The sequence below is a fragment of the Scomber scombrus genome, chromosome 18 (assembly GCF_963691925.1).
Source record: "Scomber scombrus chromosome 18, fScoSco1.1, whole genome shotgun sequence".
NCBI lineage: Eukaryota > Metazoa > Chordata > Actinopteri > Scombriformes > Scombridae > Scomber > Scomber scombrus.
This window is the reverse complement of record NC_084987.1, coordinates 6,429,773-6,456,060: the sequence shown is the minus strand read 5'-3', so window position 1 is coordinate 6,456,060 and position 26,288 is coordinate 6,429,773. Positions and strand designations below refer to the sequence as shown.

Here is a 26,288-nt window from a genome sequence, read left to right as displayed (position 1 = left end):
CCCATTTTCATTAAGACAGTGATAGATGGTGTGAATTAAACTGTATTGTAAGTTTTCATTGGTTCCTCCTTGAACATTGGCACATTCCTGTTCAATCTCAAGACCAATTTTCCTCATGTGACCACATCTTGATATGTTGGCTACGGCTCCACGGCCCTTAAACATATTAATAATATTGGCAGCAGTGGTCACAATAACGTAAAACTCTTTGAAGATGGTCTCGTAACCTTTACATTGACCACACTTCCTTTACCTTTTCTTCTAAAGTCTTCAGACCACTCTCTAGTTTTCCTTCTGTTTTCCATGTTCGATGTGAAGCACACATAGTGCCACAAAACAGCAGAGTGAGTAATTCTCTCATTTTAAATCAGCTGCATGAGTGATTTTATGATTGAAACATCTGTGATACTAATTAAAAAAAACTAAAAACAGCCTGCTTAAAGTATCACTACTAATCAATTATTTCCTACAACTTCTGAGGGGTACCAATTATTTTGCTCGGGCTATTTTAGAAAGTCTTTGTAGAATAAGCATGAGTTCAGCCACATCTGTAGATTTTTCTTGCTGTAGTCGTTCTTCCTGTTCATACTGACTAGATTTCTTCATGATGCACTTACAATGTAGGTGATGGGGGACTAAAATCCAAATTTCATTAAAAGTTGATATGAAGCTTTAATCATCCAAATGAGTCAAATCAAGTAGATATATTTCAACGTTAGTGTTTTTAGTGCCAAAGTCCCTCTTTTTGTTACTATACTTCCACCACAGCTCAACAGAGGAGACAAAAAGAGGGAATTTGATGCTAAAAAGACTGTAAATGTGTCAGATATCTACTTGATATGACTAACTCAGACTGCCGAAGCCTCATATAAGCTTCACATCAACTTTTAAAATCCATTTTTGCACTAAATGAGGATTTTGCCCCCCCCCCCCCTCCCCTCCCTCCATCACTTACATTGATCTTTTAACAGCCAGCATTAACAGGAGGAATGATTACAGCGAGTAAAACCACCATTTCACTGTTCATTCAGTGTCACCTGACTGTTGTTTTAAACGACTTGAATAATTGTGCAACTTTTAATCGACAGGTTTAACGAACTCTCATCTCCGCCGAGTTAGAATCATTATTCCACTTACTTCATAATTGTTTTTCTCTGCTTCGCCCTGAAAAGGCTGCATAGTTAAGACGTCTCATATTTTGATGTTAAGTGTTCTTTGTTATTTGTTTATATCATCAGAAATGTTGATATCCTGCAACTGTGCTGTTGGGGCAAATATTCCCTTAATAACTCCTGTGTTTATGTGTGCTTAGGTGCATTCATGCTCTCTAAATGTTTCTGAATGTTATTAATTATTAATTAATATAAAGTAGCTAATAGAAAAAAAGTAATAAAACATGTTATAATCTACATATTATTTGCTGGGTTTTTATGCACTGTGTGTGTAGTGTATGTAGTCATAGATCAGTTATCAACTGTTTTGATAATAAATAGATAATTTGGACATGTTTTGGTTTCCATAAAATTATTATGGAAATGAAAAAATGTCCAAATTATCTGGTTCCAGCTTCTAAATGTGAATATTTTCTAGTTTCTGTAACAGAAAACTGAATATCTTTAAGTTACAGACTGTTGGTCAGTACAAAAGAAGACGTTTTAAATCATCACAGTAAGACTTCGGGAACCAATTATCAACATTTTTCACAATTTTTTGATATTTTAGCGACCAAACAACTGATTGATTTATAGAGAAAATAATCAAAAGACAAATTAATGATGAAAATAATAATAATCTGTTGCATGTGTTATATGTGCAGGAAAAAACAAGTTAGTTGAGAGTTATTAAAGAGGAGGTAATGATTTCCAGTTATATTAATATTTACATTCATTTAAACAATAAGGCTTTGTTGGATATTTTACAGTCGTTTCAAATCTGGAGCTGGAGCCAATCAGAGATGAGTACAGTACTGAAATCACACGTGTGAAATAGAAAGAAAAATCACCATGAAATATCACAATTTCCCTTTTATGTCAAGTTATTTCCAACTTGTAGAAAAGAAAAGTAAAAACAATTCAATAGTAAGATTGGACGTAACACAACAGACAACACATAACCGTTTATGTTTTATAAATGACATGATACTTGGCTGATTGTTCGCCAAGAAATAAACTACATACCGTACGTGATCATAAAATTAGACAGTTTGAAGCAACAATGTGCCACACAGGCTTTTCTTGGTGATAAGTTCATGAGTTAAATGCTGGAATTGTTTTTTTTTTCTGAGGCCTTTGTTTGGTTCACTTTTCATCCGAGTGAAGTGAAGCTGGTTTCAGAAACAATAAAAAGGATTTGTTTACATTATTTTCAACCTGTACAAATTCCTTCACATAAAGCACGACAAAACCGTATGTTAATGATTCATGACAGTTCATTCAGGCTTTGATCCCAGGTAAAATAAACCTTCAACACATCAGTAAACTTGGAGTTTAAAATGACAAAAACTCTTTTTTTCTTTTTTTAAATACAGTTAAGTTAAAGATCTGACTGTACTTGAACAAATCACAGGCACACGTTTGCCTTTACAGGATGTCTTATGAATATAAGATACTGGCTATAGAGTGTTTGCATTTGATCTGCAATGATGCTTTCTGTTTTTCCTTCTCCGTGTCTCGTGTACTTCAGGTGGTTTCAGTGTGTCGTCTTCTTGGGGCCTTTGCCAAATTTAGCATCCAATCCGAGACCTAAAGTGAGAAAACCAAAGATATGATTAAAGAGCAAGGAAAAAAAGACATAAAACATCAATAAAACTATTCAAAATAGAGAATATACTGTCATTTTCTCCAACTATACCAGAATAATATTGACTGCCTGTCTCTTTAGCTATACTTAATGCATTATTTCAATCAAATTTGAATCTAATTTCTTGGTGATAACAAACACATACAGTGACTGACTAAACCTGCAGTTACTAGTGGCTTCAACCATGTTTTAAAAGCTTTTGCAACCATTACAATCTGTCAGCAATTTCACAGTAAAACATTAAAATAATGAGGAAAGGTAGGAGGAAGAACGCCACAGAGACAGACACTAACAATCAAATCCAAAGAGGCCAAGAGAGTGTTAAAGCTGAATTAACTCTCACCGAGGAAGACCAGGATGGTGCCGAACCACTGCATCGAGCTCATGACGTTACCAAACAGAAGAACCGAGCCAAGGATGGTGAAGAACTTCCTCGTGGTGGTGACGATGGAGCAGGTCAGCGGTCCGAAGTTCACTACCGTCATAAAGATGAAGGTCTAGTGAAAGAAATAATGGAAATAATTAGAGCCTGATCGATATATTAGCCTATCAGATATATTGGTATTGGCGTGTTGTTGTTGCCCAATATGCACGGATATCTTTTTCTTTTTAAATTATATTTATTTATTATAGTTATAATTATTAAATTCACAGTGAAGTTTACTGATGTCATTTTAAACAATTAAGTTTATTGTTAAACTGTAAAAATATCATACCTTCATTACATATATTTGTCATGAGTGTTTGATTTGAGGGATCATTGCAAAAAATCTGCATTTATGCATATATAAGATTATCAGCTGATATATAGAACTTTTTAAATTCCTAATATCAATATCAGGTGCAAAAATCCACCATCCATCGGGCCCTATAATAATAACAAGTCAATGTAATCTAGACACAAGATATTAGAGAGCTTTCTTCTGGAAGTATTCATTTCAAAAGTTTTATTAAAGTACTCTATTTATTCCAACAGTGCAACACACACACATTATCCATCATCTCACACAACCACAGAGACCACATCCTTTAACCCACCTGGCCTAAAGCGCTGGTCAGTCCAAACAGAAGAATGCTGCTAAAGATGCTCGGGTGGCGTTCAGTAAAACTCAGGAATTCCCAAACCTCCCCAGTCCACAACACCGCTGGGAACAGAAAGCATCAGGGGAGAAAAGAAAAAAAGAACATTTATAGTGTCATTTCAGAAACACAGCAAAGTAACTGATCATAACAAGAGCTGCAATTATTAGTTGATAGATAATTAATAGCATACTAGTTGATGAACAATCTCATTTTGAGTGACTTTTTAAAGAAATAATGTCACAATTATCTGATTTTAGCCTCTCAAATTTCATATTTTTTGGTTTATTTTGTCTCCTATGACAGCAAATGAAAAATCTTTGCTATTTGGACTGTTGAACGCAACAAAACGAGACATTTGAGGATGTTGACTTGGGCTTTTGGAAACAGTGATTGACATTTTTACCAATTTTCTAAGGACTTTGTATGCACCAACACCATGTATTATATTCTACCTAAGTTATTTATGCTGTATATATTATTTCTCTCTTTTTTCTTTTCTTTATCTGAATCTAAATAATCAACAGTTAGTTGCAGCCTTAATCATAATGACTGCTGTTGTTGAGAAAATCAGATTACAAGTGTTCATAATGTGAGGTTAGAGCACCACCCAGTGGCGTAAATCAGCAACAACAGTTAAGAAGAAGGCTTTATGTGGGGGTGTCTGGGATTCGTGGGAGTCGAGGAGTAAGAATACCTTTTGCATTCTGGGATTAAAACACTTCAAAGCTTAAAAGGCAAATATCTTATTATGGCAGCAGGAGTTTATCTGTGTCTGTGCAGATTTAACAAACCAAAACTAAACACATCTGAAGGCATTTTAAAAGCTGCCTGGAACAGAGTTTAAACACTTATGAGAAAAACAAATCCAGTCTTATTTTTCTTTTTTTTAATGTCATTTATAACCTATAAAAACTGGAGAGCAGATGTGCAGCAGAGATGGAAATATACTGAGATTACAAGCAGCACCAATTAGTCTGTTACAGGAATGATAAGAGTCTCTGGGTTCTCACACTGGCTTTGACCTTTCAGTCTTTATCTTATGGCCCATTAGTGCCTAACCTTGCATTTGTTTTATGTACCTCACTCTTGAGCATATTATAGCAACCTCCTCACAGAACTGAAGGCTTTGAGGTGCAGGATTCCTTATCTACAGAGATAACACTCAACACTTTGCCTCCACTGAATTAATGAGTTTTTAGTGTTCACCTTTTTATTCTCTAACACAGTCTTTATTGTTTGCTTCTTTTTTTTGCCATTAACTACTGCATCACAGGAGCCATTTTCTCTCAGGTTTGAACATTAACACCAACATATTATGTGGATACAACTAAAACAAACTGACAATATTAGCATTGAGCTGCCAATACTGAAAACAACTTTAATTTGAGAACATGAAACAAAAATGAGCAAGTCGAGGCTCTTTTCTTACATCCCAACTTGCCATTTCAATAAGCTGACAGGTTGCTGACCTGACCAGCTGACTTGGCAACGAGCTGATTGGCTGCTGAAACAGGTGACGTGCCTTACATCTTAAAACCAGCCACTTGGCAACTTGACAAGCTGAGTCACAGACGACGCCACCAGCCAGCTTCAGTCGAGCTGAGACGCTGCGACTTCTCCCTGCAACGCTCTAAAATGGTTTCATCTCCTGGTACAAAAAGCCCTAATTAACCAATTTGCGGTGTTGTGAGAGAAACGATGTTCAGTCACCAGTGTGTCAGTTTCACTCTGCTGTATTTTGCCAGCACTGACCCACTCCTAGGCGATTTTGCTCATTAGTTTCTCCTCCGTCGCTGCAGATTTGTCAATCACTGAGATGCTCTGATGTTGTTTTGGTTGTAATTAAACCCTCCCTGTTTCCCGGCTGTCCACGGCTCATATTCTGTTAGATGTGAATTTGGGGAGAAAGCACAGCAGACTCACCTAGTCCCAGCACCAGAGTGGACCACAAGTTGATGTTCAGCATCATGTGGTTGGCACTCGTCTGGAATTTAGCCCTCATGTGGTCCTGGGCCACGCCAGTCAAACCGTCCAATGTCAGAGAGATCAGCTGTGACACAAACACATCAAGACATGAGACAAATATCATGGGAGATGCAGATAGAAAGGCAATATATGACAATTTAAATGAATGGAATATAAAGCTATGAAAACTCACCAACAGGATCTCTCCAAACCCAAAAACGTGGTCATCTGCCATAGCTGAGCTCTTGTTGGGTTTATACAGGAAGAGAGCCACGCCACTCACAATCAGCAGCACACACAGGTACTTAGCCATCGGGTATCTCTTCCTCAGTATTGTCACACCAAGAATCATCACTGAAACAACACAACAGCATGAAGGATCACTTTTAGTCCTGAATGCCAAACAGAAATATCTGAGGTGAGTTAATCTCACAGGCCTTCAGCCCTGAGAGTGGAACATATGGATGGAGAAAGAGTGTGTGTGTGTGTGTGTGTGTGTGTGTGTGTGTGTGTGTGTGTGTGTGTGTGTGTGTGTGTGTGTGTGTGTGTGTGTGTGTGTGTGTGTGTGTGTGTGTGTGTATGTGTTACAGGTGATAACCAAACTATGAGGGACGAGACGTAACCCGCATACACAACCAGAACATACTGTGTAAACTGCCACATATGCTCTCTCTCTGTGTCCTTGAGCAGTTCAGATATCAGCATCTCTCTTGTTCATCACGTGTCATAATCACACAAGTTATTTTTCTTTGCACACATATGTAGGTTAGCACATTATGAGAGCTGGCAGCTGGCAGATAGTGTTGACACAGAGCACAGCTGAGGCCTTAAACTTTCACCAGTCACTAAAAAACAAACACAAGAGCATAAATTTACACTTCCCCTTTTCCAACGAGAGCAACCATAAGCTCAGACATCTGGTTATTATTATAGATGGAGCTGATAAAGCTCAACTGATCCATTGTGCTTAATATTTTCAGTAGGAGTTGTATTTCACTCCACCTGATTATTGCATTTTTGTTGTTAACTACACAAATGCTCTTTTAGCTGAGCGGAGGCTGAAGTTAGTCCTGACGTTGCAGAGAAACTAAATATCCTTATAAATCATTCAATAATATCTTTCTAATCTCTTTCAAAGTACTCTCATTGAGATGCGATACACTTGTTACTGGAAACATTTCCCCTGGTCATCTTTTGTCTGGACTAACAGGTTAGTCTGTAACGCTTCTCTCATAGACTGTGAGGACAATCTACAAAGGTTTCATTGTTAAAACTGAGTGGAAACAAGAAAGAGAGAAAGAGAGAGTATTTAAAAACCCTGCACTGCAGAACCAATACAAAGTCTTAAGGGAGGGTGACATTAAGTTCACTACAGAGGAGAATAGGAGGAAGCATCATTTCCAGTAAGGCCTGTACTTGACAAACTGTAAGGGGAGTAGGTTTGTTAGTGACAATTTATGCTGCGGTTTAAGCAACTTCTGTGCACTCAGAAAACCCCAGACTTCTGTGGGCGGAGATCTCTGAATGTCTGAGACTCTGAGTCCATAGCTTCCTGTGATTCTTCCTGGAATATTCTGCATCCATATGCTACCTAGCGGCAAATCCACTTTACTCCAGCACTAGCTATGGCTTCTAGGAAATGTTGGGTCCCTGTTTGTATAATATACAACCACAAATATTCAGGCATAGCAATGCTGGATAGAAGGAAAAAAAAGCTTTGCCATTACGTGTTTCAAGCTAGTCTGCTAAGAGAAGATATTTTACATGTCGCATTCTTTATTTAGTATAAACACGTTATGTTGATGTTATTATGTGTATGTGATGTGCAGGTATGCAGGTGATATGTGGGCAGAGAGCAGGAAGCTGACAAAGAGTGATACTGTTAAATGTACCTGGTATGGGCTTGCAGGATTTCCCCAGCACCTATCAATAAAAAAGCAAAAGGTTTTACTTTAGGACAAAAAAAAGGAAAAAGCACCAACATTGTTCAAACAATGCAGACTCACAATCATCAGACTTTGCACACGTTGAAAAGAGCAGACTCACCTGTGTCGGGTAGTTGACATACTGAAGGGCAGAGTTACTGGACACCATGGCTCCGAGATAAGAGAGGGAACACAGCCCATAGAGCCAGCTCTTGGTGTGATCTGGCTTAGAGCCCTCGAAAAACTGGATCACTGAATATTAATTTTTTTTAAAGATAGGATATAGGAAAATATATATTTTATTAGAATGCACCAACAAGCCAAAATATGATAAATCTAAAACTTTAAGAACAAAACTTAAACATAACTATATAACGCTGAATACTCACAGAGTTTAGCAAACAGAGAACTGATGATGCACTGGATGAAGACCAGCGTCCGGGCGAATCTGAACTTCTCCTTATTCTCTCCTTGACCATAATCACCTCGAGTGCTGGAAAAATCAAACAGGAAACAACACAGTGTTTAATACAGAGCATCGTGGACAGTGAGGCAGCCTACACCTGCCTTCCTGCTGGGAACAGAGGTAGTCTTTAAGTCTCTAAGCTGGGAAAAGGCCCTTCAGTAAGAAGAAGAGGCCGTAATGTATTACATTACAGCTGACAGATTGGGGGAGGGGTGGGAACCAAGACTTTTTTGATTGCAATCTTGCGTGCTTGCTGGTCACAAGAGGAAACTGTGGTCAAGAACTCATCGTGAAGAATAGTGTCGGTAGTTTTGAGATAGAAACGTGTGGAGGAAATCTATCGGTAAGGTTTGTGAAAGTGGCTGCGACAGTTTCGGGGTAATTATTCTGAAACCAGATATGATCCCTGTCACCTCTTGTGACTTCAACTACATACCATCTGTGTCAAGCTCCAGTATGTGAAATGCAATATAGACTGAGCCCCGTTTACTCTAAGAGAGTCACGAAGAAGTGTTTATGACTTGATTTCTGAATCTGCCTTTTTCACGCCCTGCAAGCTCAGTGAGTTGTAACGCATACTTAACTTTACGCTCTCTTAAAAAGATAAAATCAGTTTTTACAGAACAATGTTATGTTATCTTAGTTTTGGTATGTTTTTGTGATGTTATTTGTTCTTCTCTGCTCTTTTATATGAAAGCTTTTCATTTTTTTCTGCTGCCATCTTGACCAGGACTCCCTGGCAAAAGATAAATTGTATCTCCAATGGACTTTTCTGGTTAAATAAAAGGATAAATTAATTAAAAATATATACATTTTAAATTGCTGTAGATGCATATTTAATACGATATACTACAACTTTAATGTCAGCTTACAGTGAAAGCTATTAGGCTGCTCCATTTAAGAGGTTAACACACAGATTAAACATATATTTACACACAACACTTATCAGAGAAAACAATCATAATCACACATATCACATCATATCCACCAGATTCAGATCTCAACTAGCTGCACACTGATCTTGCTACAGTAACAGGAAGGAGGGCCCCAAGACCACCAGCAAAAAGAGGAATCATTTACTTTCGTTATAATTCCATCCATAAGTACATAATGACTGTTTTTGTTATGAACTTCATACACTTTCTGTAATAAAACATCTAAACAGCATAACAGATGGCAGAGCCTGGGACATAATCTTATCAGTTGGGAGTCTGTGATCTAATTTCTGTCAGTTTAGTAGTCCTTAATGTGAAAAGGTTTGAGAAACGCTGCTCTAAATCGCTTATTATTAACACTTTATTGTTGGTTTGTTCTCACGTTTATGTGATAATATTATTTTCTGTAATATAGAGAAATTTTAACATTTTTTAGGTGGAGGCTTTAAATAAGCACATTCAGCTTTTCTGCCCCTCTCTCTTCCTGCACTGTATATTATCTGTCATTTTGCTTTGTACATTTCAACTTGTGCAAACTAAACTAAACTATTAGAGAGCAGAATGAAGGAAGTAGAGGTGACAGATTGTAGATTATATGCGCCTATACATTACATTTCCTCATTAACAGAATATCACACCAGTAGATTCAGCGCTCAACCAGCAGCACCCTGATCTTGCTTTAACAACAATAATAGAGGGACTCTAAATAAGTGTTTTTTAAAGTGGGAAAAAAGGGGAATCATTCATTTTGACTATAATTACATCCATAAGTACATAATGACTGAACGTATGACTGTTTTGGTCATGGGTTTCATACACTTTCTGTAATAAAACATCTAAAAGCATAACAGATGAGGAAGCCTGGGATAAAATCTTATCAGATGGTGTTAAAAAGTTTGAGAAAAACTGCTCTAAATCGCCTATTATTGGTGTATTATTGTTGTTATTATATAGTTATTGTTTATTATTTGGTTTGTTTTCACTTTTATGTTGTGATATTATTTTAAATGATCCCATTCAGGTTTTTTTGCCTCTCCCTGCACTCTATAATATCTGTCATTACCTCTAACTTTCTGCAAAATAAACCAAACTAAACTATTAGAGAGCAGAAGTTGGTATTCTCCATTTAAAAACAGCTCAATCTAAGTATGAAAGTTGACAAATGCATTAAATCTAACTATGAATAATAATGAAGGAAGCACAGGTGGCTAATTATAGATTATATGCGTCTATACATTGAAGTTTTCTCATTAACAGGATATTACACCAGACTCCATTCATAATTCTTGCAATTTAACGTCAACATTGCCTCTTATATCAGTGTAGGTAATGTTGCATAAAGCTTGCATAAAATTGCATAAGGACAGATTTGAACACATCTGGCACATTATGTACTTTATGGCATATTATTTTTAGATATGTAAAGTGATATAATCTTTATGAGTGCCTGTCTGCAAACGTGCATTAAAAATTTGACATTTTTTTAAATGGAGTTTGGCACAAATGTTGGCTTTTGTTTTACTTACATGGTCTCTTGCAGTATTCCGTAGTAAAAGTAACACACGAAGACTCCGAGGAAACATACGGCGAAGCGCACCCGTGTGTTGTCCCACAGCGAGGCGGGTTTCCCTGCACCTTTTCCCGTAGACATGCTGTCCTCCACCAGTCCCGGTATGCTCACCGACACCGCCGTGCTCCCGGTGCTCCTCACACCGACGTCTCGCTCCACTATATAGCCGCCGACACGAGCCCGGAAATGGTGCTCGCGCTGTAACTGAAAGTATCCTCCTTATAAGGCGACTAATTAGCGTTGGTCAATTATGTCCCCTCAAGCTTGCTCCCAAAAAAAGAAGATGCCTTGAGTTTAAATCCTGCAGCTGCACCGACTATTACTATGGTATTATGTCATTATTAAGTCCATTTTTGGGATTATTTTAATGCAATGGCTGTCTTGTATTGACGTGCATCGCTGCTGCTTTCTCACCTGTGCAAGATGTGAGCACAGTTAGGTGTTTTCATTGAGTGATTAAAGGCTATATTTAGTGGGAAAAATATGTGGCGTCAGGAAATTTGGTTTTCAGAAAGGACCTTTAGGGCGTTAAAATCCGCCTGAACCCTTAGAAATACTTTAATAGATTACATCTTTAATATAAAAGGCGTGATGGTGTATTCATCTTCACCGTATCAATCCAGATTAATTAACCTTAATTTAGATTTACCTCTATAAGCAATTATGCAAAGATTGTGTAGAAAAAGCAAACATGTAGTCCTAAAGGCAGCTATTAAAAATGTGAGGTCCTTCCTCAAAAATGTCGCAGCCCTTTTTGTCGTCCTGGGATGTGGATTTAATTCATTGGTCCATGTAGGCAATTAAGATCCACCCTGGGCCAATCACAAAGCAGATTCAGGTGGACCGAGGCGGGTCTTATATTTAAAACACATCAAATCCACGTGTCAAAGGCAGACACATAAACAACAAGGGAAACCACAGGAATGAGAGCTGTGAGAGAGGATGGATAAACACACTCATTTACAGTGTTTTCAGCCTTCTTGTCACTGCAAGATGTAATTGTCACATTTTGTTTAGGTTTTTTGATGGCAAACTTACACTTCTGAATTCAAGATTCAGTGTTATTGTCATTCACCATAGCATCCAATATACAAAGGGAACGAACTTGAAATAGATATATAACTAATACATAATTTAAATAATTATTTTCTGGACATGTATGAAGTGTGGAGAATGTAAAAAACGTGCACATAAATAAATAATATTGCAGATGTTTATAACAGCTGCCTGATTATAGATGAGAGAGCAAAGCACAATGATAGCAGCCTGGTAGAAGCTGTTACTGAACCTGACAGTGCTGCTGTACCTCCTGCCTGAAGGCAAGGAGAACAGTCTGTGTCAGTGGCTTGAGTCTCTCAGGATGCTGGTTGCTTTAGGCGCTTTTGGGCCATGACCTCAATAGGTGGCAGTGTGACCCCAATAGTCCTCTCTGCTCAGGGCCTTTATGTCTGAGGTGTTAGAGTTGTCACACCAGAGAGAGATGCTGCTGATCAGAACACTCTCTATGGTGACCATGGATGGATTGAGGTGACCCTTTTTCACCAGAGAGGAGGTGTGCACTGTGCAGGGACTAGAACAGGTTGTCAGCCACATGAACAGTGTTCTTTACAGTCTCTACAGCAGTCCCGTTGATGAAGATCGGGGTATGCATGGACTGTTTCCTCCTGAAGTTGATCACCATCTCCTTTGTTTTTTTCTATAATCAGTACAAGGTTGATGTTCCTGCACCAATCTGCAAAAAGCTTCACCTCCTCTCTGTAAACATACTCCTGGTTGTTCTGGATCAGACTCACCACTGTCGTGTCATCTGCATACTTCATGATGTGATTTGTACTCCACTTTCCACACTAGTCGTGGGTCATCAGGGTGAACAGTAAGGGGCTCAGTGAGACGGTGGATGATGTGTTATTTCCTACTCGCACATATATTGTACAATTTATTGTACTATTGCACTATGTAGTCATATTCATATTTATTTATTTATCTTTGCAAAATGTGCACAAACTTCCACATCAATGTTGCCTGATTTATATTGTTTGATTTACTGTTGTTGTGTTATGTGTGTAAGGTGTCCTTGAGTGCTTTGAAAGGCGCCTTTAAATAAAATGCATATTATTATTATTATTATTATTATTATTATTATTATTCCTGAGAGAAAGTCTAATATCCAATTGCACAGTGGAGAGTTTAGTCCAAGTGGCTAAAATCAACAAACATCATCCGTACATTTTTCTCCAGATGTTCCAAACTCAGATGAAGTGCGATGGATATACCGCGTCGTAGAGCGTCGTCAGTGGAGCGGTTTGGGTGGTAGGCAGATTTGAAGTGGGTCAAGTTAGGGAGGAAGGACAGATGTGATGTGATCCTTGACTAGTCTTTCAAAGCACTTCATTGATTAATTGACTAATTGAAATAAAATAGAAAATATAAATTCAGTGTACATTAACCCCTGTATTTCTGCTGTATTTTTTGTTTGTGTAAGTGTAAATGTTTTTTATGACCTTATATTGTCTTGTTAATATACTGTGTTGTACCTTTCTTTGTGCTTGAAATGTACATTCTAATACAAACTCAATAAAGAGGATAAAAAAACCAATTGGTATCATTTTGTCTACAAACTTTTAGAAAATAAAAATCTTGATTTTCCAAAAAGCCTTTAAAGGGCTTCTTTTGTCCGTCCACCTGTCCAAAACTCAAAAACATATTTAGTTTACTGTCATATAAGACAAATAAATGACATTTTAAGATGCTGGAAGAAGTACATATTTGCTGTTTTTGCTTCTTTTTTTTTTTTTTAATTGCTCAAACAATTAATTAATTATGAAAATCTTTGCAATCAACTGTTGTTTCGGCTCTAAGATTTTGAACACCCAGAACATTTGGGGATTTTATGTTCTTCATAATAGCAATGACACACTTAATATTTTAAACTGTAAACCAAAAAAAGAAGAGGCTGCATGATCATGTCTGAGAGAACAGATCTGACAAATATCAAATCGTTCATTAGGATTTTCTTATGCGATGAAATCTTCACTGTTGGTCATCATTTTTTTATTCCATAGGATCACGTCGACAAAGACAGTGTTTGATCTTTATGAACAATAATTCAAGCAGAGAGAAATCAACTTCTGCCATATCAAAGTTAAACACTTGAAACATTAACACTTATGACCGGAGCCACAGCAGCCAAATGGACGCAGATTGAACACAAATTCAGTTTGAATCGCTCAAAATTGTTAAGTGTGGACAAATTATGCAACGTTTGGTTAGAAAGATGCCCAGTGTAGGCACGTAAAGCTAATAAAACATCCACTCCTGCTTATAACATCAAACCACCAAAGTTTAAACAGAAAGATGGGCTGATTTTTTTCTTCTTCTTCTGTGAATAGAAAAACAGAATCACAAGCATCCTCGCTCTTTACAAAGATACAAAAATATATATCTTCCTAGAAATACATCTGTAGAAAAGTAGCCCATCGTAAACTACAGGCCTAGTGAGAAAATATATATATATATAATATATTTTCCCCACAATCAACAGATTATGACATTTTTAGAAACAAAACCCATCAAGTACTTCTCTCAAATAGAGCTTAAAGTTGATCTAAAGCTGGCAAAGCTTCACTAGGATATCAATTGTAAAGGAGAGTGAGAAAGTCACTGTTCTCATGTTCTAAGTGCTCGAGGTTTCTCACTCAAAATTCACTTGTTTTGACATTTAGAAAACAGCAGACTGCAGTCTTTGTCCAGGCAGCTGATGCACAAGAAAAACAATATTCATTATTTATCCTGCAGGTAGAAATAATCAGTAAAAGCAGCCAGATTTTTAGGCCAAAGTCAGTCTAAAATATGACGGTGACAACTGCTTACAGTCAGTTTCTCATTTGGAGCACAGTGATCGTGGCGTGTTACAGCAGTGATGAGGCAGGTGACCACAAGTATCCGTCGGCAAGCCTGCGTTCAAAGCAAATCCAGTTTCTCCAGGTACGAACGACGCCCCCTCCCCACAACCACGGGGCAGTGCAGTGTGTCCTGAGAGGCTCTGCTCAGATGTTCACCATCTACTGCATGCCAAGGTGCCTGGTGGGAGAAGCTTGACCCGGGCAGCCGGTGACGGGAGAGACCGACAGGCCACGGAAGAGGAGGTCCATGGAGGGCAGGAGGGGCTTCAGGAGACTGACAGGGCAGAAAGCGGAGCCTCCGTGGGGGGTGAAGTTGACTTTGTTGGGGTCAGGGCAGGATGGCTGGAGGAGAGGCTCATCCTGGCAGGCAGATCTGGAAGTAAAGAGGTGTGGAGAGTAATGGGGTCATTAATATGCGTCAAACCAAACGCTTGTCAGATCTGTCAAGTGCTTTAGTTGCACTTTTCTGGTTTATGGACTAAATGTATGATGTCAACCATGTCGTTTAGTGGATACTCCCTAGGATAATGATTGGCCTGAAGTAACATGACTATACACCTAGCCCATCATACGTGTCTGGACGCACATAATTTGTTATTTTTTGGGTTCTGCTTTTTAAGTACTCTGTTTAAATGTGTTTTATGATGACCCTGAAGGAGTTTTGCAAGCTGAAACAGGTTGGTCTGACAATAAAGTTGATCTATACTACAAATATATCCTAGAGTTTTGACTTTTTCTGAAAAGCGTCTCTCCAATCTTCTTTCCAAAGATTGATTTATAGACCATTTTGTAATTTTTGGAAACCAACAAAGTGAGAATTTCCTCTTCTCTCTTTGCTCCATTTACACCTGGCATTAAAATGTGACCTGTATCTGGACGAGGATAAACATATATTGATGCAAAGGTGTAAAAGCAGGCAGAACGCACTGCAGTCTGATTTACATTTACATTTATATTTACATGTCCGCTCACTGTAATGCCCCCCTTTACCTGGAATATACCATATCTATTGACATCCGCTCACAATGCAGGCACAACTGAGACCACAAGAACATGTTTTAATACCAGTTGTAAATGAAAAGATCGAATGGATTGGACGTCATTATACAGATGATGTATCCAGATGCAGTTCACATGTTAAGCCTAAATGAGGCCTTAACCTTCCTGCTGTCCTCGGGTCAACTTCAACCAGGGAGGACAACAGGCGTTAACACAGAAATGAGGCCTATTGACCATAACTTCCAAAAATATGTGTAAAAACCTGTGGTAATAAGTTGGAATGAAGTTGGCTTGAAAAAGGTCTGACACAGAATTGGATGATAATTTATACCTTATTCTTTATAAACAGTCAAACCAAACTGGGTCAATTTTTTAGACTTTCCAAAAATGTGCACTGTTATTATCTTTTATACAATTCATTGCATCTCTTCCCTCTGTTATGATGGCAGACTTCTCACTCTTTCTTCATGTGTGACCATTTCAAACAGCTACGCACACTTTGGCCTCTAGATGTAGTTGTTTCACACTTTATATGAACAAGTTAGTTTCTAGCCTTAAATGGCATGTCCTGGATGATGATATGGATCATTAAGGAGCCTAAAAGCTGCAGTTTTGCCTAAATTCTTCACACACTTCTCATGTTTGAGACTTTCCAAATGCGTGCACTGCTATCACCTTTTGTACAATTCGTTGCATCTCTTCCGTCTGTTATCACGTCAGACTTCTCACTCTTTCTTAAAGCGTGACCATTTGAAACAGCTTCAAACACTTTTTTTAATCTCTAGATGTAGTTACACCACACTTTATATGAACAAGTTAGTTTCTAGCATATCCTGGCCTTAAATGGCATGTCCTGGATGATGATATGGATCATTAAGGGCCCTCAAAGCAGCAGTTTTGCCTGTTACATCATCATTTCAATCACAATATGTACCCACGCTGGGCCCTCTCACAGCGAAAGCAGAGGTCAAGCTAGCAGCTTATTTTTGGCCATCATATGAATTATGCATAGCCTTTAAAAAGTGTTGACTAACCCTGCTTCCTCGCACACTCTGACTCGCTCGCAGCCTTCTGGCGGCTCGCGCTGGAAGGCGTAGGTTTTATTGGGACGAGGAGAAGTGGAGCAGGCCTGCAGCAGAGGAGGATCCAGTGCCAATGAAGGAAATAATGTCGACGGAGACGGACACAGGATCTCACAGTCCTCTGGTTCTGCACACACGGGGGGAGAAATAGTCAAACTTTTACTAATGACACAGGAACACAGGACAAGAATCTCAGCGTACAGTTTAAGAGTACACCGTAAAATATAATAAGTCTGGCTAACCTGGCTCTCCCATGGGACAGGGAGACTGTGATGGAGACAATAGAGATGCGTTCAAGGGACACGGGGAATTCGAAGGCGACAGGAGCGTCGGATCTAGAGGACAGGGCGACTGAGAAGGAGAGAGGAGGGAAGGATCCAGGGGCCCCGGCGAGGGCTCGCTCTGGGAGCCGCTGCTGCATCTCTGGGCAGGGACAGGAGCCCTGTGGCCATCAGGGATATCCAAAATCTGAGTGAAAAGTGAAGAGGTCAGATATAGGTTCTTGTTTATTTATGTATGTGTTTCTTATGAGCTGCTGGACATCTGATTTTCCCCTAAGGGTATGAATAAAGTCCATCTATCTATCTATCTATCTATCTATCTATCTATCTATCTATCTATCTATCTATCTATCTATCTATCTATCTATCTATAAACATTTATTTTTTTCCAAACTGGTTGTTGCTACTAATCTTTGATATTTGCCTCTGCCTCACTGGTTGTAAAAGCACATCTCAGCGGGCGTTACCTCATTGTGATCTTCAGGCTTCTCGGACACAAACGCCTCCTCCAGCTCCAAGTTGAGGCCTTCAACGCTACGTCTCAGCCGCGTGGCGAGTCTGTTCAGTGGCATGAGCGGCATCGTCTGGAAGAAGAAAACACAGAGACTGTGCTTAATTATGTATCAGGGCTCACTGAAGGGTTTGATGGGTATGAAAATGACGTGAATAAAATGTTAGGGCCTTTACAGTCACCAGATCTGGACCCAGTTTGGACCCACATGTAAGACAATGCTCCCCACCACCATCGTCTCTATAACACCAAATGATATAAACTTACATCCTCAAATCTATCTTATCTTTGATGCTGTATATGTCCTTTTGTTATGACTCAAGATTCCCTGATTAAATAAAGGTTGTATATATATATATATATAAATGAGGGAATATCTGGTGGAGGAATGGCGTTCATCCCCTCCAACAGAGCGCCCCATACTTGGCAAGCAGCACTGAAGCTGTTCTGAAGGCTCGTCTGTTTCCATACTGACAGATTTCATGTTGGAGTTGTTTTTTTTCTCCTTTAATTTGTCACCCATCTGTACTTGTGCTTCTTAACTTGAACAAAATCATAGTGGAGTCCCGGCTGTTGAATTGAATAGTACAGTGTGATACGCAGGTCTTAAATTGTCGTCTGTCTTTCTGTGACAAGCGTGGCTGTAACACAGGAGCTGTGACGACAGCCGTTCCTAAGAAAAGCACCAGTGTGTTTTTTTATATCCCGGTTACTAAGTCCCCCCCAGTCTGCCTGTGGAAGCCAGTTTGGCACCGCTACTATACACGAAAACTTGTGTCCTCACTTTACCCCTTCAAGGGGTAAAAAAAAAAAAATGAGAGAGAGAGAACGACAGATCCAAGCTACCTGAGTGATGCCTGCTGCTTGACCTGCTGGCAAAGGGTGGTGGGGGAGCTCGTATCCTGCAGAGGGGGGTGCATGGCGGGAGCGCTTCTGCAGCTGTTGCCTCAGCTTGGCCACCTGAGGGCAGAGCGGAGAGAAAAATGACTCGGGAATCACTACAAGTCATTCTGAAAAAAAAGGGGAGAGGTTACTCGCTCTCCCCTTGGGGGTCGTTACTGCTACATGCTTTCACTGTGGGAGGATGAGTAGGGAAAGGGTATGTGTGTGTGTGTGTGTGTGTGTGTGTGTGTGTGTGTGTGTGTGTGTGTGTGTGTGTGTGTGTGTGTGTGTGTGTGTGTGTGTGTGTGTGTCTGACTGATTAACGAGTTGCTGTAGTGATGATATACTGAGATACTTGCCTCCCTCAGGTGCTCTGCGCTGCCCCACGATGCTGAGCGCTTGTGTCCACCCGTACTTCTCCTCCCCCGGGTCTCCTCTGCCCAAGAACTTGGAGTCTTTGAAGTAAAAATAAATTTTAAAAAAAAAGATTATTACAGTGTTGTGAAGTCTTGGATTTAGAAAAAATGCCTTTTTTGGATATTAATCTATCCGCCAGCAGGGTTGACCTTTCGGAGGCCTGCCACAGTGTAAAAGCCATTTTCTGTTAAACCCTCGTGAACTCCAGTCAACAAAGTGTACCACACAGACGTGAGGAGCCCCACACACACACAGCTGTCTTGCACACCTGCCCCGCAACAGCTGTACAGAGGAAGGCAACAAGAAAACCACTCTCGAGCTGCAAAACAAGCCTCGCTTCCACACACACAAACACACACACACACACATACACACACACATATAATAAAAAAACATCCAAACCACATCATTGTAAAGACTATAAATACAGTGAAACATTATCAGCATTGAACACCCCAGTGCACTTAGACGCACATACTGTAATTCTGTTATTCACAAAGTCACGTACTGTAGAGAAAAACAACACAGTGACTTTTTGTTCACTTCTCCTTCTGTCAGTCACAACTCCAAAACATCCTAACTTTTCATTCATACCGATTTCTTCACACTGACTCTTGATCTTCTGGCGGCGGGGGCCTGGTTGACCGCCGCCGGCTGTTGTTTGGGCGCAGACGACTGGCAGTTCATCATCATCATCATCAACAATAAGGTGAATCCTCTGTTTAGTTGACCCCCCCCCCTCCTCACGAGATCAGATACTCAAAAAGTACCGGTGGGGCCTCTCCTCTACGCCGTCGACCTGCTTCACACACTCTCAAACAATCCGATTTGCTCGCCGGTGTTCAGGTCATTCATAAGGCCAGACTCGAGCTAGCGTTACACGACTGTCTTTTTGAGCTCTCAACTAACAACTAACTGCAGCACAGCTTTGTCACGGCCCCCTGAAAAATGACCTGCGCTCTGAGTGTCAGCCTCGCAACCCTCACCGAAATCTGCCCGAGCTCCAAAGCAACAGCGGGAAAACACTGACACCATCTTCAGTCCTGTCCGGTAGATCCTAGTCGATAGCCGGGCTAAATAAGTCACGACGCAGCATTGGTCAGTCATATAGAGACATTGGTGTTGAGTTACAACTGACAACCACCCCGACCCCGACCCCCTCCTCCATCATTCAACACCAACAACCCCACCCTCCCCAATACATGAAGAAGGGGGGATCATGGGACACAAACCTATAAAAAGACTCAAATGTAGTGCAGCGTTTCATCTGGCGGGGCTCGTGTTTCCAACATGGACAGCTCATCACTCTTATATAATAATAAAATATAAACAGAAACTGAGCCGCAACTAATGATTTTTAAAAAAACCCCATTTGTGATTAATCTGTTTATTAACTTTCACAGAATCCAACACGATAACATCTTTAAATGACTTGTTTTAAAACCCAAACATATTCAACTCTGAGAAGTTGGAAGTTGGAATATTTGGGATTTTTACTTTATAATTTCTTTAAATGTTTGCTTGATTATCAAAAACCAGTGGTGATTATTGCCTGTTGAATAACTGATTGATCAACTGAATCTGCTGCTTGCTTCTGCTGCTAATTGTTGTTTCCTTGTTTTGTTTGTTAGTTTGGGATTCACAGGTTTTAATCACTTTTAAAGGGATTTTTCAGATATATATCTTTATCTCCTCCATTGTTGTAGCACTGCTGTTGTTTAAGGAGAAAAACAGCATTTCATTTTCATTTTTTGTGTATGCATATGCAAGTACACAAAAAAATGACTAAACTTAAATCTTGAACTGTTTCAGCATTTAAAAAGAAGAATTATAAATCAATGTACTGCCCACCCTGAAATATATACGACCTCATAAATATTTTCTTTACACTGTCATAGTGTGTGTTGTTTTTGGACTGCATAATATTATAAGGAGGGTTACTACATTTATAGACACTGTTATGTCGACAATTTATGAGACATTCAGCCATTAATAAGCTATATCACATTCATTTCTCTTCATTTTAAACTCTAACATGCCTTTTCAGTTTGGAATATATACTACATATTTAACTTGTGCTATTTTATATTATTTATGATTAATTGACTTGGGATACTTGTTTTCTCTCTTAACTTGTATATGTGGGTTGTTATGCACCTACAATGTCAGGGCAAATAACTTGTATGTGCAAACCTGCTTAGCAATAAACCTGACTGTGATTATTTGAAAGTATATAGGAGTGCATTTAGGATAATGTGTCTTTTTGAAGATGCATGTTATACATTTTGAGTATTGTAACCAAATGTTTGGCATGACACACATATAAAAACTAATTCACAAGCTAACTTTAATCTAATAATGATAAAAACCTTGAGAAATGAAAAATGAAATGATGGCGAACACTCAGTTATATCAACTGAAGTAATGCAGAGGAGTGACGGCAGAAGGAGATGCCGGGTGTGTGTGTGTGTGTGTGTGTGGTTGAGGAAAGCGCTGTGGGGGGATGGGGTGTCTGTATAATGAGGTCAGGAGGGGTCTGTTCCTCACAATGGAGGAAAAGGGGGTTCGTTCGGGTTTAAAACTGTGTCAGGAGCGAAGACGAAGCTGCGGAGCTTGGTGATGTTCGTCGGGGGGGGGGGGTTTGTGCACTAGTTAAGAGCAGATACAGTCGGAGGAGGAGGCGGTGGGGGGGGGGGGGGAGCACGAGAAGAACGGCAAGAGTTTGAGAAGAACAAAAACGACTATTTCCAGTTGGCTGCCTTCCACCCGCAGCGTCGAACTGGAACCACCAGACACCTGCAGAGCCAACATCAGATATCTTGTCCTCTATAAAAAAAAAAAAAACTCAACATACACACAAAGCAATGAAACTTTTGGTTTCTGCAGAGAAGGCCGACCTGCTCTCTGTTCTCTGTTCTCTGTTCTTTTCTGCAACATGAAGCAACAGGTTTTATGGGAAATGTGTTCTGATGCTGCCATAATCGAAAACTTGATTACAGTAATAACACCAAAAGTATCACAGCTAATTTGACAGTGTCATGAAATACTGACTCACCTGTGTGGCTTTGTCATTGACACAGGTAACAGCCGTGCTCTCCGCCTCCTTGGGCCACTGCCCCTGCAGATAGGGTCCAACGATGGCGTCCAATGAGAGGGTTCGGCGAATGGTGGGTTTGGGTGGGCGGGCCGTGGTCCTGTCCGCTTTTGGGGAGAGGACATAAAACAAGTCAGAGAGGACGTCTGGGTTGTGTAAGCCTGCGCTCGGTACATGTCAAAACTATTTCAGTCTTGCAGGAGTGATTAAAACGTGTGCTTGTGTGATCACGTTTAGCTTCAAACTGAATAAAGATGTGTAAAAAAGGAAAGAAAGAAAAAAAACACACTCTTTAAGAGACTAAACAGTATTTTAACAGCAGTGGTAGTTGTTCACAAAATTGCTCCCAGGCTTCCTTTCCACCAATAAGCAAGCTGGGTATGTGTGTGTGTGTGTGTGTGTGTGTGTGTGTGTGTGTGTGTGTGTGTGTGCGTGTGTGTGCGTGCATGTTGGCAGCTCTTTGTAATCTCTGGCAGGTGTGGACCATGCCTTTGACCTGGAGCAAAGCCATCGAACTACACAACACTGGCAAGAGTCGCCACAGGCTACTTGTGTATCTACCACCAACCCCAAAAAAATCTCCCACACACACATACACACACACACACACACACACACACACACACACACACACACACACACACACACACACACACACTGTATGTTGTCATCAGCCAAGGTTGCGGGGCAGACAGGATGTATAAATAAACACGGGTGACATGCAGATGTGTGATACAGTTGAAAAACACGTTAAAGAAACAACAAGTAACACAAGGAGGCCTTTAAAGCTGCTGCTGTGTTAGCGTGAAGCATGCAGCAGAGATCTCACAGGTCAGAGTGCAAAGGGGCGACCGAGTGTCCAAATAACATTATGAGAACAGTGTTATGTTTCAGGGTTAGCAATGAAGGCAGGCTTCATTGTTGACTTAACATTCTCATAGCATGTTGTAATTGTACCTTCTAGACCACAAATCAAGTATAAAATAAAAAAAATGTGAATAGCGTGATCTTTTTTCTTTCATTAATCTCCATGATTAAGCCTGCTTTAAAAAATAAAAAATAAAAAAAATGACTCAGTTTATGAAACAGCTGTTCTGCTTTTATCAGATTAAGAGGGTTGCGTGTTGTAAATCAGGAATTTCTTAATTAAAAAAATGTTTAAAATGTAAGAACTTATTAAGAGTATTAGAGTAGCAAGCACAAAAGGGCACAAAGTCAGCATCAGCCATCGGCCAAATGCTGCTAAAATAAGCAGGAGGTGGATTTGCTTCACTCAGCAACCCCCCAAAAAAACCAAACTATGTTAATCTATTGAGTGGCAAAATTTGAACATTCATTAGCCATTCAACATGTGGACATTCAGTTAATTTTGCACTCTGAAAGCAAGCATTGATCATACATGCTTAGTTTTTTTTTTGTTTCAATGAAAATCTCTCTATATTTAGATCCTAAACACACAAAAACATGCAGATAATGATCATATTATACATTTTTTTTAAAGTCAGCCCTTGCCCATGCACATGTCGGTGTATGCAGATTTAACCCCCCCCCCCAACCCCAACCTCTTCCTTCTCCTCCTCCTGTGGCTACTTTCAGGGACAAACTTCAGACTAAAGACTAGTTAATTGGGTGGGCCGTTTGTCCAACTGGGGACAAAAGCTGTGTCCCCAATTTAGGGGAAAAAAGCTGATTTTTGGGTCAGTGGTTAAGGTTAGGAGGAGGGTAAGATTTAGTCAAGCAGTAGTTATTTTAAGGTTAGGGTAAATCTTCAGGAAATGAATGCAAATCTATGTGATGTCCCCAAAAGTGACCTAAGACAACCTGTATGTGTGTGTGTTATATTTCAGTTATAAGGTACTTTTGGGGACAAATTTCAGGTTTTGGAAATGAATGTAAGTCTATTTAATGAGCTCAAAAGTGACCATGATTTGATAAATGTGTGTGTGTGTGTTTCATTTTTTACCCGTCTTGACCTCTCTGCAGAGGAGTGTTGAGCCCCTCTGGAGCTGGTATGGGACTGTGGCTCTGAGGGGCTGCAGGCTGGGGTTGCTGCTGCACCCCCGAGGCGCCCCTCCACTTCTGCCCGACATCCCCCCTTCACTCTCCGCTCCCGCAGTCGAGCCCCGCTTATGAAAACACACACTCGGGGGCTTTGCTTTTCTTTCTTCGTCCGCTGGAGCTGGAGCTGGAGCTGGAAGTCTCTCTTCTCTCTGGCCGCATTCAATTCATCCAAAAAAACTCTGATCGGGCCTCTTGTCAGGGCACCCAGCTTGAGATGTCTTTTGTGATGATGACCATGATTTTTGTTGCTTCAAAGCTTTTAATTTCGGGTTGGAGGAAAAAGAAGAAAGAAAAAAGCAGCTGTAGTAGTGAAGCTTTTTGTAGCTCAATGCATCATAATGAATCGCGCACCATCTATCTATCCTTCATCATCGTGTGGTATGGAGAGGAGGACAACCAGCTGCAGCCAAGCTCCTCTCTCACACACATTTGGGCTTCTTTTTTTTCTCTCCCCCTCTTGTCTGCAAAGTGACAACACAACAGCTCAACCTGTGCAACTATCTCGTGTAGTAGATCACTCTGAGAAGCAGTGGGTGAAGCATAAAGTGCAGATCTTCTTCTGGTTGGTTACTGCAGAATACTACTGATCACTTATTGGCTATCACATCCATCTGTCTCCTGATAGGCAAACCCCCAAAAAACTTCAAGTTCCCACCCACTTTGTTGAGATTTTTTTTTTCTTTCCACTATTGTGGGGCATGGCCTTTCCCCTCCTCCCCTGCAGACCCTTCAAGCCCAATCCAGAGTCTATTCACTGCGTTTATGTGTGGTCTTCAAAGTGTGGTTTGAGGACCCTTAGAGGTCACTTCAGAAGTTTATGGAGGCCATATATCTATTATATGTATGTTAAGCAGGTTTTTTTTTAAAACAGTTTAAGGGGGTTCATGCAATAACAATATTTTAAATAATTACATGTAATTATCTACACAATCTCCCAATAAACCATGTGTTCTTTTATAACATATGCATCAAAACTTTACCTTATAATACATTTAAATGCTCTGTGCTTTAACTCAGATTCACCAAATGTCTTTTAGTGTAAAGTCAGGTGTGTTTTTAACCTGTTTACACTTCTTTAAACAGCACATTTGATGTAGATGTATTAATATTACTGCAAAAAATAAAAAATAAACTCATAAATAAAGTATATTCTCACATGTAATGCAAATGGAGTGCCATTTGCTTTATAGATTATGTTTTACTTTTACTGTTTTTACTTATATACATTTTATTATTATCATTATTTTTCTTATTATTTGCATGTTTCATGTTCATATCATCATGCACTATTACCACTGTACTCCTCAATGCCTTATTTTTATCTGCTTGTTTGGTTTAATTTCCTTTTGTAAAGCATTTTGTAACATTGTTGAGAAAAGTGCTATAGAAATAAAGTTTATAATTATTATTATTATGAACACAATAAAAAAACCTCATCTACATTATTCAATGATATTATTGTCATACAAGGTATTCATCTAGTTATATATTAGCTACGAGTTTGAAACAACCACATATTAAACTGCAGCTATATGGATATATAGTCTACATAGTGACTGATGGTTTAAAGATAATCATTTTTATATCGAGTATCTTAAAGCTTAACATTTCCAGTAGGGTCTAATAAGGATCTTTACTGGAGTTCAATGAACTCTCAAGCAATATTCTTCAGTTTCACACAGCAGGTGGCATTTATATTATATTATATATACTACAGAGAGCTCAGTGAAGGGCTCCATGGTTACAGTGTTTAACCATCTCTGAATCTTGTGAGGACTAATGATTACTGCAGCTTGCTGGCATGAGGACAAAGTGTCTGCGTGGATGTTTCATAACCTCTATAACAGCAGGGGGATGCACTGCCAGCTCCTCAGCCCACAATTTAGGTTAGAAAGGCACAAGAAGAGGGAGATCAGAGTCTCTATTGAACAGCTGCAGCAACGACGCCTTAAAAGAAAACTGGAAGGGACCTTTGATTAAAACTCCATACACATCCTGATTCTGTTATTGTCACATTTTTCTCCCATTGTTCTCCGTAGGGAGGTCAGAGATCAGGGTCAGATTTTAAAATGCAGCAATGTAGGTGGAGAGAGATTACTGAAATGTTAAAGCTGCGATCATTTGAAGAGTTATAAGTGGACCTGACCCGATTGGCTAGAATAAGATTTATTTCATTATTAGAAATTAGCCACCTGTATTTTACTCTCTGAGGACCTTCAAGTTGTTCTTAGGAGCTAATGAGCTCTAATGAATTTTGAGTATTAGAAAGATGTTGTCTTATAAAGTTAAACCACTAGAGGGAGCCAGAGCACACGT

At 39.6% G+C, this 26,288-nt stretch overlaps 2 protein-coding genes across 3 annotated transcripts; both read right to left on the bottom strand.

Moving 5' to 3' along the window:
• Positions 1–2,011: 2,011 nt before the first annotated feature.
• slc35b1 (solute carrier family 35 member B1) lies at positions 2,012–11,233 on the bottom strand. The gene is made up of 9 exons (XM_062439466.1): positions 10,700–11,233; positions 8,162–8,265; positions 7,894–8,024; positions 7,740–7,770; positions 6,041–6,201; positions 5,806–5,932; positions 3,838–3,944; positions 3,143–3,296; positions 2,012–2,741 (listed from the first exon to the last, which is right to left on the bottom strand). The coding sequence occupies exons 1-9, from the start codon at positions 10,822–10,824 to the stop codon at positions 2,689–2,691; spliced, it is 993 nt and encodes a 330-aa protein (XP_062295450.1). The 5' UTR covers positions 10,825–11,233; the 3' UTR covers positions 2,012–2,688.
• A 2,384-nt stretch (positions 11,234–13,617) lies between these two features.
• Positions 13,618–24,448, bottom strand: fam117aa (family with sequence similarity 117 member Aa). 2 transcript variants are annotated; one of them, XM_062439232.1, is made up of 8 exons: positions 23,875–24,448; positions 21,873–22,018; positions 18,760–18,855; positions 18,365–18,478; positions 17,475–17,591; positions 16,969–17,194; positions 16,679–16,853; positions 13,618–15,018 (listed from the first exon to the last, which is right to left on the bottom strand). In XM_062439232.1, the coding sequence occupies exons 1-8, from the start codon at positions 23,999–24,001 to the stop codon at positions 14,805–14,807; spliced, it is 1,215 nt and encodes a 404-aa protein (XP_062295216.1). In that variant the 5' UTR covers positions 24,002–24,448; the 3' UTR covers positions 13,618–14,804. The 2 variants fall into 2 exon arrangements, with proteins under 2 accessions (XP_062295216.1, XP_062295217.1); XM_062439233.1 differs by lacking the exons at positions 21,873–22,018; positions 23,875–24,448 and adding an exon at positions 19,412–21,144.
• Positions 24,449–26,288: the final 1,840 nt, after the last annotated feature.